This window comes from Notolepis coatsorum (assembly GCF_963971535.1).
Source record: "Notolepis coatsorum genome assembly, chromosome: 9".
Lineage (NCBI taxonomy): Eukaryota > Metazoa > Chordata > Actinopteri > Aulopiformes > Paralepididae > Notolepis > Notolepis coatsorum.
In genome coordinates, this window is record NC_140173.1 from 98,297,826 (window position 1) to 98,317,231 (window position 19,406).

The 19,406-nt window shown below is 41.7% G+C and overlaps 1 protein-coding gene across 1 annotated transcript in view; it reads left to right on the forward strand.

Moving 5' to 3' along the window:
- Positions 1 to 19,406, forward strand: part of slc24a3 (solute carrier family 24 member 3) — a gene marked incomplete at both ends in the record, with an annotated part of 169,868 nt that overhangs the window by 96,784 nt on the left and 53,678 nt on the right. The window contains 2 exons of the mRNA XM_084321944.1: positions 15,434 to 15,510; positions 17,261 to 17,335. Coding sequence (XP_084178070.1) covers positions 15,434 to 15,510; positions 17,261 to 17,335 — 152 coding nt within the window. The remainder of the gene's footprint in view (positions 1 to 15,433; positions 15,511 to 17,260; positions 17,336 to 19,406) is intronic.

The following is a 19,406-nucleotide window of genomic DNA, read 5'->3' on the forward strand; positions in this document are numbered from 1 at the left end:
GGTGATTAGTTGATTGGTTAGTTAGGTGATTACTTGATTAGTTAGTTAGATGATTAGTTAGTTAGATGATTAGTTGATTAGTTAGTTAGGTGATTAGTTTATTAGCTAGTTATGTGATTAGTTGATTAGCTAGTTAGGTGATTAGTTGATTAGCTAGTTATGTGATTGGTTTATTAGTTAGGTATGTGATTAGTTGATTAGCTAGTTATGTGATTAGTTGATTTGTTAGATAGTTGATTAGTTGATTTGTGAAGTTGTGTTGTGATGCAGAAGCACCTCTCAGCAGGGTTCCCACTTGTCCTGGAAAACATGGAAATGCAGAGACTCGATTGGAAAACCTGAAAAGATTCCTGGTAGAAATCCTATGTTATCCCGGAAATTATTTATGGTATTTTAGCCCCTCACTCAGATAATAATAATAATAATACATTTTATTTATATAGCGCTTTTCAAGAACCCAAATACGCTGACAATAAGCAAAACAAAGAACAGATAAACATAGAACAGGGAACAAGCAACAGTATGAATACACAAGAACATAAAACCACGAGTAAAAGCCAGTAGGGGAACAATCAGGGAAGTAAGGAAACCGAGGGAGGGGCAGGAGATGGAGAGAAAGTAGGGAAGGGGAAAGGGAAGTGGTAGGTTGGAGGATGGTGGTTATGGGTAGGGAAGGTTGTATGCTAGGGAGAACAGGTAGGTTTTGAGTCAGGATTTAAAGGTGGAGAGTGAGGGAGAGTCTCTGATGGTCTGAGGGAGGGTGTTCCAAAGTCAGGGTGCAGCTCGTGAGAATGCTCGGTCACCAAAACATTTTAATTTAGATGACGGAACGGTGAGGGAAACAGTGGAAGAGAACCGGAGGGATCAGGTGGGGCGGTAAGGGAGAAGGAGGTCAGTCAAATAGGGGGGGGGGGGCAGGCTATGGAGGGCTTTGAAGGTGAGGAGTAGTCATTTGAAATGTATGCATGGAGAGAGTGGAGCACAGGAGAGATGTGATCGGGTGTTCGTGAGCAGGCGAGCAACAGAGTTCTGGTCCATCTGGAGTCTATGGAGGGAGCGGTAGGTGATGCCGGTGAGAAGGGAGTTGCAGTAGTCTAGGCGGGAGGAAATTAAGGCGTGGATGAGGGATTCAGCAGCGGGGGGGGGGGGGGGGGGGCAGTATCTGATTCTGGCGAGCGATGTTGCGGAGGTGGAAGTATGAGGTCTTGATGATGGAGCGGACATCTTCAATAGTGAGTGATGGGTCCGGATTTGCTGAGGGTGGATTTGGTGCCAATGAGGAATAGTTCAGTCTTGTCACTGACAGATGGCCTGTGTAACCTAGGTGTGTATTAACTCCTCACTCAGATCGCCTGTGTGAAGCTAGGTGTGTATTAGCCCCTCACTCAGGTGGCCTGTGTAATCCTAGGTGTGTATTAACTCCTCACTCAGATGGCCTGTGTAAAGCTAGGTGTGTATTAACTCCTCACTCAGATGGCCTGTGTAAAGCTAGGTGTGTATTAACTCCTCACTCAGATGGCCTGTGTAATCCTAGGTGTGTACTAACTCCTCACTCAGATGGCCTGTGTAACCTAGGTGTGTATTAACTCCTCACTCAGATGGCCTGTGTAACCTAGGTGTGTATTAACTCTTCACTCAGGTGGCCTGTGTAACCTAGGTGTGTATTAACTCTTCACAAGACGAAAGTCTTTCTCTGGTCTGCATCCCCTTAACAATTGTATGTATTGAGCTGTACTGTACTGTACCCATTCTGCAATCTGTTAATAAACTTTTCAATCAATCAATCAAAACTCAGGTGGCCTGTGTAATCCTAGGTGTGTATTATCTCCTCACTCAGGTGGCCTGTGTGTAATCCTAGGGGTGTATTCTGTTGGCAGGATTATAGCAGCAGATTATAGCAGGTTTGGCCCATGCTCTCTTTGTTTTGGCCAACCAGGGTATTAGACAAGCTCATGCTTATTCTCCTCTTGTTTTTAAAGTGCTGTAATTTTTAACCGTAATGACTACAAAACATACATTTTGTGACAGGTGTAGCAGTCACCTGTAATGAATGTGAGACACTTCATCATGAACTATGCATCATGAAAAAAGGAGGAATAAAACTGGGGTTAAATGTGTCGATACAAGGCCTACCAGTAAATTATATGACCATTTGTGACCAAGTGCTGTCCTCAAGGTTGCATGACTCGAAGAAATGTCCTGCAACAGTCCTGGGAAATGATTTCTCAAAAAGAGTGGATCCCTGGCAAGAGATCATACTCATCATGTTTCAGGGAAACTATTCAGTGTAGAAATATCAGTCCTGGTCTGGAGTCCTGGTCTTGAGTCCTGGTCTTGAGTCCTGGTCTGGAGTCCTGGTCTTGAGTCCTGGTCTGGAGTCCTAGTCTTGAGTCCTGGTCTGGAGTCCTAGTCTTGAGTCCTGGACTTGAGTCCTGGTCTGGAGTCCTGGGCCCTCATTTATCAACGTTGCGTACGCACAGATATGTGCGTAACCCCTGCGTACGATCATTTCTAAGCAAAGTGTGGGACTTATCAAATTGAACTTGTGCTTGACTTTGTGCGTATATATACGCACAGCTCGGAGCATGCGTAGCTGGCGCCCGGTGGTAGAATTATTGCAGTCTGCAACGCGGAAATAAGCTTCCGTGCATTACTTCCAACACTGCCGTGTTCAACTTCTGTATGACCCGTAATTCATAATAGTTCATTGTAAAATAGCGACAGTAGTGTAATTATAACGGGCTCACGCGCGAACAAGAGGTTGGCTTGCTTGTTTGGCACAGGGGGGGCAGACGCAGAACACCCACCTCCAAACGCGATTAAATATTGTTTCAAATAAAAAGCAACATACTATTATTTTGTGTCATGTTTCCAAATAAGATTGGTTTTATTAAAGTTGTTGTTTGTTGCTAAACTAGAGGCATGCTTCACAAAGATGCCCAATGTATAATTTAAAAGGAATTAATTAAATACGTAAAGTGGCTCATTTAGCCCTATAAATTAATGGGCATGTTATATGTTATCAAGTTTCTGGTAATTTTGTTTTGTATTGTACTGTTTATAATATAGATTGGTGTTAGATATAGATATATCTATATATATGTATAATTTATGTTTGGACTCTATTTTGATAGGTCATTCATTTGGTCATATTGCACAGGCACACCTGCGTTGTGATGTCATTTCCTGCCGTGTCATGTCATGTAATTACCTGCCAGGTGTATTTAACTATCACCTTGATTGTATTTCCAGTGCTAGCCATATCACTGAAGAAGGACATTGTCCGAAACATGTCTGCTTTTTATTCAGGCTGCCATTAAAAAACATTGAACCTGTGAGTGCTGGTCCGGCTACCCTGCTTTTTGATATACTGAACTTTATGGGATTACAGCACCCAGTGTGAGAACTTGTGAGCGCGGTCTAACTTGACTATATTGATTCAATGCTACCCAAATAGCTTTCGAGACCTGCAGCTCCAAACATTTTCTACGAACCCAATTCCCTCGAGGACGACAGCAGCTCACACTGCTAAATATGGAGAAAAGAGGCTATGCTTATTCAAAGGTGGAAAGTGACAGAATCTGTAGCTTATTCCCAGTGCCAGAGAGTTCGGCACCTCCACCCAAAAGAAGAGAAGCACTGGCCTTGTCGCTCTCACGTCTAAGGCAGAGAGAGACACGTACCCTTCTCCACGGTACGACCCTCACCAAATACTGGCAGGATGCCATCATACCAAGGGGCCTTCGCATCAACAAAGAACCCACGCTGGGAAGAGATTCACCAGAGTTGTGTGAAAAGTGGTGTTCGATCCTGGATAAGTGTTCTATGGATCTACTTCTTTTAATCATAGATAATGAAGGCTCTAAATTAGCCAAAGTCAGAGAGGAGCTTTCCTTGTTAGAGGAAGAAATTAAAACTATTCTAACCCCTGACCAACTGACCGAACTGCTCGAGTCAGTGAACCAGAAACTCGATAAGTATAAACATGACATCGAGCTGCACAAGAGAGCCAAGAGGAGAAGAGATGAGCAAGACTATGCAGCGCATATGGTGTACCCATGGCTCCATAATCCACCTTCCAGGAACCGCAGGCTGAATTGGCAGCCCAGAGACAGGCAACGGCATACTGACTCCTCCTCCACAGTGGTGAGCTCCGACGAGGCGCCCTCTCAGCCGGGCAGATACCCGCTCCGAAGCCAGTCTGTTTTTTGCGGCGAGCAGGACGCTCCGCTTCCTCCCCGACCGGAGAGGGAACCCATAGGAAGACGAGGCGGGGCCAGAGGAAGAAATCCACGGTTCCGGTGATGAGCATTACATCTAATATTGTCAACATTTCAGATGTATTATTGAGCGACCCACACCACAATATCCTTTCTAAAGGTTTATCTTTTGTCCCAGCCCGCAAGGTGGACGCATTTACTACCAAGGTAGAGTTATTTAAGTTTTTTAGAAATATTAAGTTGAAAGCATTTTATGCCAGAGGGTTTGATAAGAGAACTCAATATGCTAATGAAAATGTGCTGATAAGTGATGATGTTGATGTTGATGCTAGGCCTGAGACAGAGCCAGACACCTCTAAAAGAAAAGTATTTAAACCCCGTAGCCTGTTTACTCCCCATCTCAACCCTCCCTCAGTTGAAACTTTCTGCAGATTGGTACAAAATGATGTCCTTAAGTTATGTGAGACCAGTCACAAAGCCCATCTTTATCCAAATGTACTTGAATCAGAGTCTGCAGCACTTAAGGAACTCATGAAGAAAGATGATTTAATTTTTAGAAAAGCTGACAAGGGTTCTGGTATCGTGCTCCAAAATAAGAGCTTGTATGTATCTGAGATAAACAGACAATTGAATGAGATTGAGGTATATACCCTTTTAAATTCAGACCCTGTGTTTAGATTTTCTACGGAAATCAAAACGGTCCTTAAAAGCCTGAGGTTGTCAGAGGCAATTACAGAAAATGAATTTAAGTTTATGTTTGTAGAGTACCCGGTTACTCCTATTATTTACACTTTACCTAAAATCCATAAGGATCTGATTAACCCTCCTGGTAGACCTATTGTTTCCGGTATTGGCTCTGCCACAGAAAAAATCTCTCAGTTCATTGATGCGCATATTAAGGATTTGGCCTCTTCTCAGCGTGGTTACTTGAAAGATACTACTACTTTTTTGAACAGGCTCTCGACCTGCAACATTAGTCCTACAGACTTACTAGTTACCATAGATGTAGTCAGTCTTTACCCCAGCATTCCACATGCTGATGCGCTTGACGCTCTGAGTTTTTATTTAAACTCGAGGGAAGTATTACTCCCCCCTACAGAAGCGCTAGTTAGTTTAACCGACCTAGTTCTAACTAGAAATTATTTTAGATTCCAAGATAAATACTATTTGCAAAACAGAGGCCTCAGCATGGGCTCCCCAGCCGCTGTGAACCTAGCCAATCTTTATATGTCCAAATATGAAGTAGATCATATCTTTAATAATAACCCGTTTGAGAAAAGCATTTCAGTCATGAGTAAAGTAAAGCACATCCTGGATAGAAAATCACTCTACATTCTCTACTGTTTACTAGTTTTACCATATTTAAATTACTGTGCTGAAGTCTGGGGAAACAATTATAAGTCTACACTACAACCACTTTTTATACTCCAAAAAAGGGCCATAAGGATAGTTCACATTGCAGGTTATCGTGATCACACTAACATATTGTTTCTAGAGTCAAAGACATTGAAGTTAAATGATCTTGTGGAATTTAAAACGGCACAATTAATGTATAAAGCAAAAAGTCATGCACTTCCAAGAAACATTCAAGAATTGTTCTTTGATAGATAGGGGGGTTATAATCTGAGGGGAGAACACAATTTAAAGGTGCTAAACGTACGCACTACCATGAGAAAACACTGCATCTCAATATGTGGAGTGAAACTGTGGAACAGTCTAAATGTGGTGCTAAAGCAATGTCCAAACATGAGACAATTCAAACTGATGTATAAGGAAATTATGTTCACAAGGTACAGGGATGAGGAAGGGACTTGATATTCACGGGTGTTTACATTTTTATTTTGTTTTTTATTTTATTTTATACATATATAGTTTTTGTTTTTTTGTTTTGCATATATATATATATATATATATATATATTTTTTTTTATGTTTAAAATAGTACACTCATTTGAGTAGTGGAAAAGGGGTAGGATTAAATAAGTGTATACTATAATGTATAAACTGCAATAAATCAGAAATCATTATTATCGGTCCAAAATCCCTCACCAGCCACACCCAGGATTTCACCCTAAACATTGATGGTACCATTGTCACCCCCTCCACTCACGTCCGTAACCTTGGCATCATCCTGGACCCCACCCTTTCTTTCCTCCGCCATGTGAACCACATAACCAAATCGGCCTTCTACCACCTCCGGAACATTGCCCGTCTCCGCCCCTCCCTATCACTCTCCGCTGCTGAAACACTGGTTCATGCATTCATATCATCACGACTAGATTACTGCAACAGCATCCTCTACGGCTCACCAAACACTATCCTCAATAAACTCCAATATGTCCAAAACTCTGCTGCCCGCATGCTCACCTCCACCCGTCGCTCTGATCACATCACCCCTGTCCTCCACGACCTCCACTGGCTTCCAATCAAATACAGGATACATTTTAAAATACTACTCATCACATTCAAAGCCCTCAACAACCTTGCCCCTCCCTACCTGTCCGACCTCCTCCACCGTCACACGCCCACCCGTCGCCTTAGGTCTGCAGATGCCAACCTCCTAACACCTCCCACGACCAGGCTCCGGACCTGGGGCGACAGGGCCTTCGCTGCTGCTGCCCCCTCCCTCTGGAATGCCCTCCCCAGCCATATCCGTGATGCAAACACCCTGACATCTTTTAAATCAGCCCTCAAAACTCACCTTTTCAATCTTGCTTTTGACCTCTAATTCTGTCGGTGTTATTTTATTTTATTTTTGTCATGTATTATTTTTGTTCTGTTTTTTGTTTTGCCATAGTTTGTCTCTCCTGCCCATGTAAAGCGTCTTTGAGCACCTGGAAAAGCGCTATATAAAATAGATGTATTATTATTATTACTTCTTCCTACTCCTTTTCGAACATGCAGATTGAGTTGTTTTTCTTTTTTTTGTTATTGTTTGTTGTATTTATTGCATGTTCGAAATAAAGACTTCAAATCAAATCAAAATCAAATCAAAATGTGTCAAATCTTATATGCACTATATTGACGATCTGTTTTTTATTTGGTCCGGTTCATCATCTGAGCTTTTTGCCTTCCTTGAGTACCTGAACTCCTGTAGAAGAACGATAAAGTTTACATTGAAGTTTGATATGCATAATTTACCCTTCCTCGATGTTCTGATCAAGAAAGCCCCTGATGGCATCTCATTACACACAGAGGTTTTTAAAAAGGAGACAGACCGTAACTCGTTCTTGCATTATTCCAGTTATCACACCCCAGCCTTGAAGAACAGTCTTCCTTATAGCCAAATACTTCGTTATAAGAGAATATGTGATACTGACGATACATTTATTGCACAAGCAAAGGTTCTCCGTGGCAGTTTCCACGAGAGAGGCTACAGTGCCGATTTGACACTCAAAGCCCTGAATAAAACCAAACATATCGATAGGGCCACGTTGTTCACCCCCAGAAAGAAAGAAGATAAAACAGACAAAGTATCTTTTGTGTCTACTTACAGCCCTATCACGAGAGACACACGGAGTATTGTCAATAAACATTGGCATATTCTGCAGACCGACCCTCTTATAGGGACAGCGTTTCAGCATTCGCCTAACTATTTTTACAAGAGACAAGCGAATTTATCTAATCTCCTAGTCAAAACTGATTTGCCCTTAAAGAAACCTTCTGTGAGGATTCTGTGATGATTGGTTCATTCCCCGCCACACGCTCTCCTGAGGTACGGTGCTGATTGGTGCATTCCCCGCCACACGCTTTTTGAGCGATTGCCACTTTCATCACGCAGCTGTCATAGTTTGTGATTAGCGCCCCAGAGGGCTTTATATACCTGGACCTTCCTTCTATCGTTGTCGGGTCGTTCTGGAATACAACTGCATTTGCCTGCTTTTTCCCCGTTGCTGTTCCTGGTCTACTTTCTCTCCAGGACCTTTCTGTGGAGAACCGCTGTTGAGAACCTTGTTCCCCGTTTGGAGCTGCGCCTCGTTTTCCCGCTTTACGCGTTGCGCTTGGGTGAGTGGAACCAAACCCCTCTGGATTATTCTGATTGTGTGTTTTTGAAGAGACACTGAAGATTTCGTTACCCCTCTGGATTATTCTGATTGTGTGTTTAGAAGAGACACTGAAGATTTCGTTACCCGTCTGGATTATTCTGATTGTGTGTTTTAGAAGAGACACTGAAGATTTCGTTACCCCTCTGGATTATTCTGATTGTGTGTTTTAGAAGAGACACTGAAGATTTCGTTACCCCTCTGGATTATTCTGATTGTGTGTTTTAGAAGAGACACTGAAGATTTCGTTTTGTTTGCACTGGCTCAGCTAATTGTGTGTTGTGGGGAACACTTAAGACTGTCACTGTCAATTGGTTCTGGACACAGCTAAGGGAGGAGGGAACCACACTGCCTCTGTGTTTCGTTGGACTGTTTCTGATACCTCTCTCTCTCTCCATTTTCCACCTTGAGTAAAAGCTGGGAGTATCTGCAGAGCCGCTACAACGTCACATGCCATTTCCCCACCGCTATCACCAGGAGGATTCTGCAGAGCCGCAGATGACTCTGCCGAAGGCAGTCTCCCTGTTTGTTTGATAATTGTACTTTACCCTTTTTTTGACTCTGTAAATAAATACGCCCTAGTATTTGGCTAACTCTGAACTACCTGTCTGTGCCGTTGCGTTTGAGGTCGGTTACAAACCATAACACCTTCTCATTTTATGTCCAATATCCCAGATGGGAATTTTCCCTGTCAATCCTGTGTACATTGCCAGGGTATGATTAAAGATACATTTTTCGCACATCCTAAAACGGGGAAAAATATCCCAGTCAAAGGACGGATTACGTGTAATTCGTCCAATCTGGTGTATTTGCTAAAATGTCCTTGTAATTTTTCTTATGTGGGCAAAACAACGAGAGCCTTTAAATCAAGAATAAGTGAACACAAATGTGCTGTGAGAAATTCAGATGTCAAGTCGTCGGTAGCTCGACATTTCTCTAAGTGTAAACATACCGTCAACGATCTCAAATATATGGGACTAGAGTTAGTACTCAGGCCAGCGAGAGGTGGAGACAGACACAAGTTGCTGTTGCAACGTGAATGTTATTATATCCACCTGTTCAATTGCATCGAACCTAGAGGAATGAATGAAGAGAACGTTTTAACCTGTTTCCTCTAACCTCCTTACTCCTACAGTGTTATTTCTGGTTTTATTAAAGTTGTTGTTTGTTGCTAAACTAGAGGCATGCTTCACAAAGATGCCCAATGTATAATTTGAAAGGAATTAATTAAATACGTAAAGTGGCTCAATTAGCCCTATAAATTAATGGGCAGGTTATATGTTATCAAGTTTCTGGTAATTTTGTTTTGTATTGTACTGTTTATAATATAGATTGGTGTTAGATATAGATATATCTATATATATGTATAATTTATGTTTGGACTCTATTTTGATAGGTAATTCATTTGGTCATATTGCACAGGCACACCTGCGTTGTGATGTCATTTCCTGTCATGTCATGTAATTACCTGCCAGGTGTATTTAACTATCACCTTGATTGTATTTCCAGTGCTAGCCATATCACTGAAGAAGGACATTGTCCGAAACATGTCTGCTTTTTATTCAGGCTGCCATTAAAAAACATTGAACCTGTGAGTGCTGGTCCGGCTACCCTGCTTTTTGATATATCCAAATAAGATTGGCCACAACGAAATGCTTTCTACTTCAATTTGTTGGTTAGAATAGATTACCTCGCTCCACTGAGTTCCGCGCACAGACGTGATAATAATAATAATAACAACAATAATAATAATAGCTTAATTTTATATAGCGCCTTTCAAGAGACCCATGCAAGGTCGCTTTACATAGATAGGGGGGGGGAATAACAAAGTAATAAACATAGTGGACAGACACAACATATAAATATGATGATGGGTTTCAAGTTCGTGTTTTTATTGATCACATAGGCAGGCTATACATAGGCTACATGGCACGGTCCATCGTGATATTGTAGATGGATCGAGTAATAGACTGTTATTACTGTACCACCCATGTAGCTGTCAAAGCTCCATCACAAATGCAGTTATGTGAATAGAAAGGGTTCCACTCAGTGATGGACATTTGTCTGATAAATGTAGTTGCTGCCGGGAGGAAAGGCATGCTGCATGTTTTCAATTCATTAAATAAAACTGTTACTTTTTGCAAGGGTTTATGACTGTCATACAAATAATCAACCAACTACATACTGTAACTTTTTAGTGCACTTTCTTATTTACATTGTGACAACAGCCTTGTGAGCTCCCGCACACAGACATGATGGAATTCAAGTTCATGTTTGTATTGATCACATTATAGGCAGGCTACACATGGTGTATAGGCTACATCATACATGGCAGTGAGATTCATTGTTCTTGTATATGCTCTCGTATTATTGTTTATATAGGCTACCCAATACTGACATCAAAATAGATTGTATGCCTCTAGAAATCATATGCAGCAGGTAGAAAATTGACAGAAAATCCGTCGCGGTTTGGAATAAAATTGAGGAGAACTTTAATCCCTGGGTATTAATCGAACAAAACGGAAAAAGGCAGTCATATTCCAGCACAGTCTTTATTAGTTAATATGGTCTTTAAGTTAATAGATATCATATCCTACATCACCGTACGTGTACATGTCTGTCAGCCTGTCACGTATTTCTCCATAACACGCTTCCCTCGGCTTAGTCCACTTTTCCACATTTCATGGGGGTGTTCCATTACCGTATATGGTTAATTACGGGCGGTGCTATATGCAAATACGTAAAACCGTGCACGAGCTGCAGCATAGGATCAAAGTGATATTTATCAAGACAGGTGTGCGTACGACCTGTGTACGCACGTGTGATAAATCCAGTTTTTTTTGTGCATACACACATTCACATTCTTTGTGCATACACACATTAAGCTCTAATGAGCTTAAGAACAAAGATAGAACACTTTCTAAGAATTGTTGATAAATGAGGGCCCTGGTCTTGAGTCCTGGGCCCTCATTCATCAACGTGTTCTACGCACAGATCTGTGCTTACCCTGTGCGTACGATCATTTCTAAGCAAAGAGTGGGATTCATCAATTTCGATTTGAACTTGACTCCGTGCTTACATCTACGCACAGGTCAGACCAGGGCCCTCATTCATCAATAGTGTGCGTAGAACTTGACCTACTTCCACACGTAAGCACGGAATGTACGCACAGGGAAGTCGGGATTCATCACACTGTGCGTAAGCAGGCTCTATGCTCCTCCGTGTTGATGAATACCACTTTGTTCTACCGTCAATGCTCGTGCATGATTATCCATATATGGTCATGAAAATGAGGAAACACCCCCCATGGGATGTGAAATAATGGACTGACCCGAGCGGGACTCTGAGAAACTCCACGGAGAATTCACTGCTGTCGAACCAAGAAGACACTATCGCGTATTGTGGGATAAATAAAAGGCGGATTTGTAAACGGTGATGTCAGATATCAACGGCTCCCTAAGACCATTGCTGCAATTCTGCCTGGACAGCTCAAAATACTAATAAAGACCGTTCGTTGACCACTGTTTGGCGTTGGTTGTGTGTCATTATAACCGTGCTGTAATATGAATGCCTTTATTAGTTGTGTTCGATTGGCTATATGATTTTTAGAGGCATCTATTTTGTTGTCGGCTAATAAAGACCGCGCTGGAATATGACTGCCTTTTCCCGTGTTGTTTGATTAATACCCAGGGCCAGGGGCAGGGATTAAAGTTCTCCTCAATTCTATTCCAAATCGCGATGGATCTTCCGTCAATTTTCTACCTGCTGCATATGATTTCTAGAGGCATACTACAATCTATTTTGATGTCAGTATTGGGTAGCCTATATAAACAATAATAGAGAGCACAAGAACAATGAATATCACTGCATGTATGATGTAGCCTGCCTTTCAATACATGAACTTGAATTCCATCATGTTTGTGTGCGGGACTCACAAGGCTGTTGTCACAATGGGTGGTACCGGTACAGTAATAATTACAGTCCACACAATATCACGATCCATGCCATAGCCTATGTTCTATTAGGACATGATCTGTGACGACAAATGTTCTAGAATGTTTGAAGATATCATACTCTGACAGCATGCCTATGATCAACAAAAACGCGAACTTGAATCCCATCATACACATAGTCATAGTATTGGGTAGCCTATATAAACAATATAATACGAGAGCATATACAAGAACAATGAATCTCACTGCATGTATGATGTAGCCTGCCTTTCAATACATGAACTTGAATCCCATCATATAGTCTGTCCACTATCTGCATGGTGTCATTGCAATGCGTTTTCTATTATTTCTTATACAGTAAAAAGGGGGAAGAACACTATATTCATATGACTTATTCTGCTTACAGCTTCGAAATTCCACTTGTTTCGTTTAACGTAAAGCCTTTTAAATATAATCAAAACGTTCCCGTGTTTCGGCGGTCTGTGCGCAAAATAATAACGAGTTGAGCTTTATGATTTATGATGAATTGAAAATGGGGGACCCTGATGTAAACAAGACGAAAGTTGGTCTGCATCCCCAATTAACAATTGTATGTACTGAGCTGTACTGTACTGTACCCATTCTGCAATTTGTTAATAAACTTTTCAATCAATCAATCAATCAAGCTACGCGGAGCGCAGTCAGTCAGTAGCCTACACCCCGTATATTCCGATAACGCTATATAAACCATGCTGCATTCATTCTGAGAGAAAGATCTATTATTCCAAATGCTATTTATAGGGTTTTGACCATAATTACACTACTGTTGCTATTTTACAATGAACTATAATGAACTACGGTTCGTACAGAACATGCCAGTGTTATTATGCACAGAAGCTAATTTCCTTGTTGTAATAATATATTCTACCACTGGGCGTCAGGTAAGTGTGGTCTGACCTGTGCGTAGATGTAAGCACGGAGTCAAGTTCAAATCGAAATTGATGAATCCCACTATTTGCTTAGAAATGATCGTACGCACAGGGTAAGCACAGATCTGTGCGTAGAACACGTTGATGAATGAGGGCCCAGGTGTACCTGGCGCCCAGTGGTAGAATATATTATTACAACAAGGAAATGAGCTTCTGTGCATAATAACACTGGCATGTTCTGTACGAACCGTAGTTCATTATAGTTCATTGTAAAATAGCAACAGTAGTGTAATTATGGTCAAAACCCTATAAATAGCATTTGGAATAATAGATCTTTCTCTCAGAATGAATGCAGCATGGTTTATATAGCGTTATCGGAATATACGGGGTGTAGGCTACTGACTGACTGTGCTCCGCGTAGCTTGATTGATTGATTGATTGAAAAGTTTATTAACAGATTGCAGAATGGGTACAGTACAGTACAGCTCAGTACATACAATTGTTAATTGGGGATGCAGACCAACTTTCGTCTTGTTTACATCAGGGTCCCCCATTTTCAATTCATCATAAATCATAAAGCTCAACTCGTTATTATTTTGCGCAGACCGCAGAAACACGGGAACGTTTTGATTATATTTAAAAGGCTTTACGTTAAACGAAACAAGTGGAATTTCGAAGCTGTAAGCAGAATACAAGTCATATGAATATAGTGTTCTTCCCCCTTTTTACTGTATAAGAAAGAATAGAAAACGCATTGCAATGACACCAGATAGTGGACAGACTATGTGTATGATGGGATTCAAGTTCGCGTTTTTGTTGATCATAGGCATGCTGTCAGAGTATGATATCTTCAAACATTCTAGAACATTTGTCGTCACAGATCATGTCCTAATAGAACATAGGCTATGGCATGGATCGTGATATTGTGTGGACTGTAATTATTACTGTACCGGTACCACCCATTGTGACAACAGCCTTGTGAGTCCCGCACACAAACATGATGGAATTCAAGTTCATGTATTGAAAGGCAGGCTACATCATACATGCAGTGATATTCATTGTTCTTGTGCTCTCTATTATTGTTTATATAGGCTACCCAATACTGACATCAAAATAGATTGTAGTATGCCTCTAGAAATCATATGCAGCAGGTAGAAAATTGACGGGAGATCCATCGCGATTTGGAATAAAATTGAGGAGAACTTTAATCCCTGGGTATTAATCAAACAACACGGGAAAAGGCAGTCATATTCCAGCGCGGCCTTTATTAGCCGACAACAAAATAGATGCCTCTAAAAATCATATAGCCAATCGAACACAACTAATAAAGGCATTCATATTACAGCACGGTTATAATGACACACAACCAACGCCAAACAGTGGTCAACGAACGGTCTTTATTAGTATTTTGAGCTGTCCAGGCAGAATTGCAGCAATGGTCTTAGGGAGCCGTTGATATCTGACATCACCGTTTACAAGTCCGCCTTTTATTTATCCCATAATACGCGATAGTGTCTTCTTGGTTCGACAGCAGTGAACAATCTTCGTGGAGTTTCTCAGAGTTCCGCTCGGGTCCGTCCATTATTTCACATCCCATGGGGGGTGTTTCCTCATTTTCATGACCATATATGGATAATCATGCACGAGCATTGACGGTAGAACAAAGTGGTATTCATCAACACGGAGGAGCATAGAGCCTGCGTACGCACCGTGTGATGAATCCCGACTTCCCTGTGCGTACACTAGTTCTACATTCCGTGCTTACGTGTGGAAATAGGTCATGTTCTACGCACACATTGATGAATGAGGGCCCTGGTCTGGAGTCCTAGTCTTGAGTCCTGGTCTTGAGTCCTGGTCTGGAGTCCTAGTCTTGAGTCCTGGTCTGGAGTCCTAGTCTTGAGTCCTGGTCTGGAGTCCTAGTCTTGAGTCCTAGTCTTGAGTCCTGGTCTGGAGTCCTAGTCTTGAGTCCTGGTCTGGAGTCCTAGTCTTGAGTCCTGGTCTTGAGTCCTGGTCTGGAGTCCTAGTCTTGAGTCCTGGTCTGGAGTCCTAGTCTTGAGTCCTGGTCTTGAGTCCTGGTCTGGAGTCCTAGTCTTGAATCCTGGTCCCAATTGAAAGAGGATGACAGACGGGTGAACGTTGGGAGCTGTGAAAACACACTGGTTGTACTGTGTAGATAGATACATACTCTAGCTTTAATCTCTGTGTGTGTGTGTGTGTGTGTGTGTGTGTGTGTGTGTGTGTGTGTGTGTGTGTGTGTGTGTGTGTGTGTGTGTGTGTGTGTGTGTGTGTGTGTGTGTTTTATCTCTACAGCGATCCATGAGTTTCCCACGGACTACTTCACCTACCAGGAGCGAGTAGACGGAGCTGTGGGCCTTCACGTCCTGTGTGTGAGTCTCCCCTACACACACACACACACACACACACACACACACACACACACACACACACACACACACACACACACACACACACACACACACACACACACACACACACACACATTTATAATGGAAAACTTTGACAAAGATTTTTTTTTCCCCTGACATTATTTTGGAATATACATTTCTTACTTAGTGCCGCTCTAGACTATTTTGATTGGTTTGAGAAATACAAACAACGCAGAATGTTTTTGTTGCCCTAGTGATGAAGGGTTCTGACGCAGTGTGTACAGTATTATAGGTCTATCATGTGAGACGACATGCGTAGATAATTCTATGCAAACTGAGCTTCGACTGAAACATTACCATATGTAACTGCTGCAATAAGAGTCTCATATTACAGCAAACAGCCTACTAATAGCTGAGCCCAATCTGTAATCGGGCAAAAGCAGTCCTAATCTCATTCCATTCCAAAATCACATTATTCAATATCCACTGAGCTAAATCTTGCAAATCCTATTGCCCGATGGTAATTATTCACGAACACGATGGATTTCAAAGTGATCATAATAATCTGCATCGCCCATCCTGTCAACTCTGTTATTTGCACCCAGAGGGGCTGAATAGGAGGCTGGTATATTTATTATTGAATTATACAGTTGCTCGTTGTTCAAAGGTCTCCTCGCACGCTGCAGCCCTGTGGGTTTGGATTCAAACCCCCCTCCAGTTAACCCTTTGGTAGTGTGGTAGTGAAAGGGTTAACACGGCCCATCGCTTCCTCCTTCCTCAGGCGGCATAATCTCCACACACGCCGTTTCAAGTGAGCGAGAGCCGTCAAATATTGAGTCAAACATGTGCACCAGATCCGTGCGTGACTCCATCAGTGTTTGTTTACATCTAGTGACACATCAGTGTTTGATTACATCTAGTGATACATCAGTGTTTGTTTACATCTAGTGACACATCAGTGTTTGATTACATCTAGTGACACATCAGTGTTTGTTTACATCTAGTGACACATCAGTGTTTGTTTACATCTAGTGATACATCAGTGTTTGTTTACATCTAGTGACACATCAGTGTTTGTTTACATCTAGTGATACATCAGTGTTTGTTTACATCTAGTGACACATCAGTGTTTGTTTACATCTAGTGATACATCAGTGTTTGATTACATCTAGTGACACATCAGTGGTTGATTACATCTAGTGACACATCAGTGTTTGTTTACATCTAGTGACACATCAGTGTTTGATTACATCTAGTGATACATCAGTGTTTGTTTACATCTAGTGACACATCAGTGTTTGTTTACATCTAGTGATACATCAGTGTTTGCAACTGGATATGTTATGGTCTGTGGAGCGAGTCACTGCGTTCCTGCTGCTTGTTGGAAACGGATGCTATGTATCTTGGTAGCATCCTCCTAAACACAGTTCTGTTTAGTTGGCAATGTGTGTTATGACTGTTCTCTTACAGGTGGTGTATATGTTCTATGTTCTGTGTTATGACTGTTCTCTCCTCTTACAGGTGGTGTATATGTTCTATGTTCTGTGTTATGACTCTCCTCTTGCAGGCGGTGTATATATTCTATGTTCTGCGTTATGACTGTTCTCTCCTCTTGCAGGCGGTGTATATGTTCTATGTTATGACTGTTCTCTCCTCTTGCAGGCGGTGTATATGTTCTATGTTATGACTGTTCTCTCCTCTTGCAGGCGGTGTATATGTTCTATGTTATGACTGTTCTCTCCTCTTGCAGGCGGTGTATATGTTCTATGCCCTGGCCTTGGTGTGTGATGACTACTTTGTACCCTCCCTAGAGAAGATATGTGAGGTAGGACACTATATTTTACTTTATCAATGTGTTTACAGCTACTGTAGTGGAGTTCCATGCACTGTGGGAAGATGTAGCTGCTTACTGGGGTCTCCTTTCAGTCTCAGGAGAAATACTGTTGTTTCTCATTAATCACTTTGCGCTTCACTGATATCTGAATCACTGCTCCCTAAGGAGCAACACTGTTCTTAGTTTGAGACAGAATGATCTGGGCCCTATTCCCCGTACCTGGTTCAACTAAGTCGATCAAGAGTCCCATTATCCAGATTCAATTAACCCGATGTTTGAAGCCGGGATTTTCCTGTTCCTCGAAGGTGGATTCAGTCTCGTTAACTCGAACCAGACTTGAGACCCAGGATAAGTGCGCGCGGCCGCTTCAGTTGAAAAGCCATCACGTATCGATAGCAGAGATCCTGATTTTCGAACGGCATTGATTGATTAATTGATTTAAAACTTTATTAACAGATTGCATTACGGCTCAATCGCCTCGCCGACAAGTTAAATGCGTTATCTATAGGCTAATTTTAAATCCCTCATTACCCCAATCAATCAGATTATATTTCTTTAAACTTGCCTGCTGGCAGTAGGTTTATGGAATGGATAATCAAATAAGATCTTGCTAGCGAAAATAATTAGTTCAACTGTTTCAGAATAAGGATACGGCTCTCTTACCCATTGATTGATGTATGGTGGATGTTTTACTAATCTGCACTGTGGTGTGACGGTTTGTGCTTTTGACTTTCACGCAGACGGCCCGGGTTCGAATCCCACTTCTTCTAGTCTTTTTCTTCTTTTTGCAATGTAGGAATAATTCAATTTGGTGCACGTTGAGAGCTATATAAAGAATGACATCCTCAATGCATGTAGATTTATAATATTTTAACTTAAAACTAGGCTACTTTTGCGTATAATCATTAATATTATATTCCAAAAAAATTATATTGGAAACGCGGGGTTTCGAACTCCGGTCGCCCGGTTGACAGGATTGAGCACTAGCCGCTGCGCCACTGTGCCAGACGGGATATATTCATTGTTTATCCATTAATGGACGAGAGACCCGTGTTTAGAATATTTTTCTTTTGAATGAAGTTTTATCTCTTTATTCTCAAATGCATTAATGTGACGTCAACGGCTCATTCAATTTCTCAAATCCGTCAAACAGCGCATATCATCAGACATTTTAATCCCAGTTACAATATCACACAAAAACCACAATCCACGCATAGACACTTCAATTTTATGCTTGAATGAAACATAATCCGGGCGCTCCGTTAAGCAAATCTACAGCGGAGAATATATGAAACTAATCAGAGCCAAACGGCCGATAGGTTTCATTAATTAAAAATATCCCTGCGGGATTCACATTTGCAATGCGCCGTTATTAAAATAACCACATGCAGCGTGTATCGCGACTCCGAGCGCCGTATATGACGCGCATTATTTTATTTTGGACAAAGTAAATCTATAGGCTCAATATGATTTATTATCAGCATTTAGTTCTATTATTATACATTTCAAAAGCCCCCTCTAGGAAAACGAAGCACAGAAACATAATTCAGAATGGTATAAATGGGATCTCTAGACTGTGAGAATCATTTCAGGAAGCGAGCTGTCATTTCTTTGCGGGGGCGTGGCCATGGTTCATCCGGCTAACTGAAGTTAACCCTGCTCTCGACCAGGCTCAAACTTTTTGATCTGTTGTCATGGTGATTTAGACAATCGAGCGTCGGGGAACAGAAAGGTCCGGCTTAAGTCAGGCTATACTGGAAATTATCCGGCTAACTCAGTTAGCCAGGTACGGGGAACGGGGCCCAGAGAAGGCATTGAGCTCTTCATATTGTCTCACATGGTCCCTGACAGAATGATCTGAGAAGGCATTGAGCTCTTCATATTGTCTCACATGGTCCCTGACAGAATGATCTGAGAAGGCATTGAGCTCTTCATATAGTCTCACATGGTCCCTGACAGAATGATCTGAGAAGGCATTGAGCTCTTCATATTGTCGCACATGGTCCCTGAGAGAATGATCTGAGAAGGCATTGAGCTCTTCATATAGTCTCACATGGTCCCT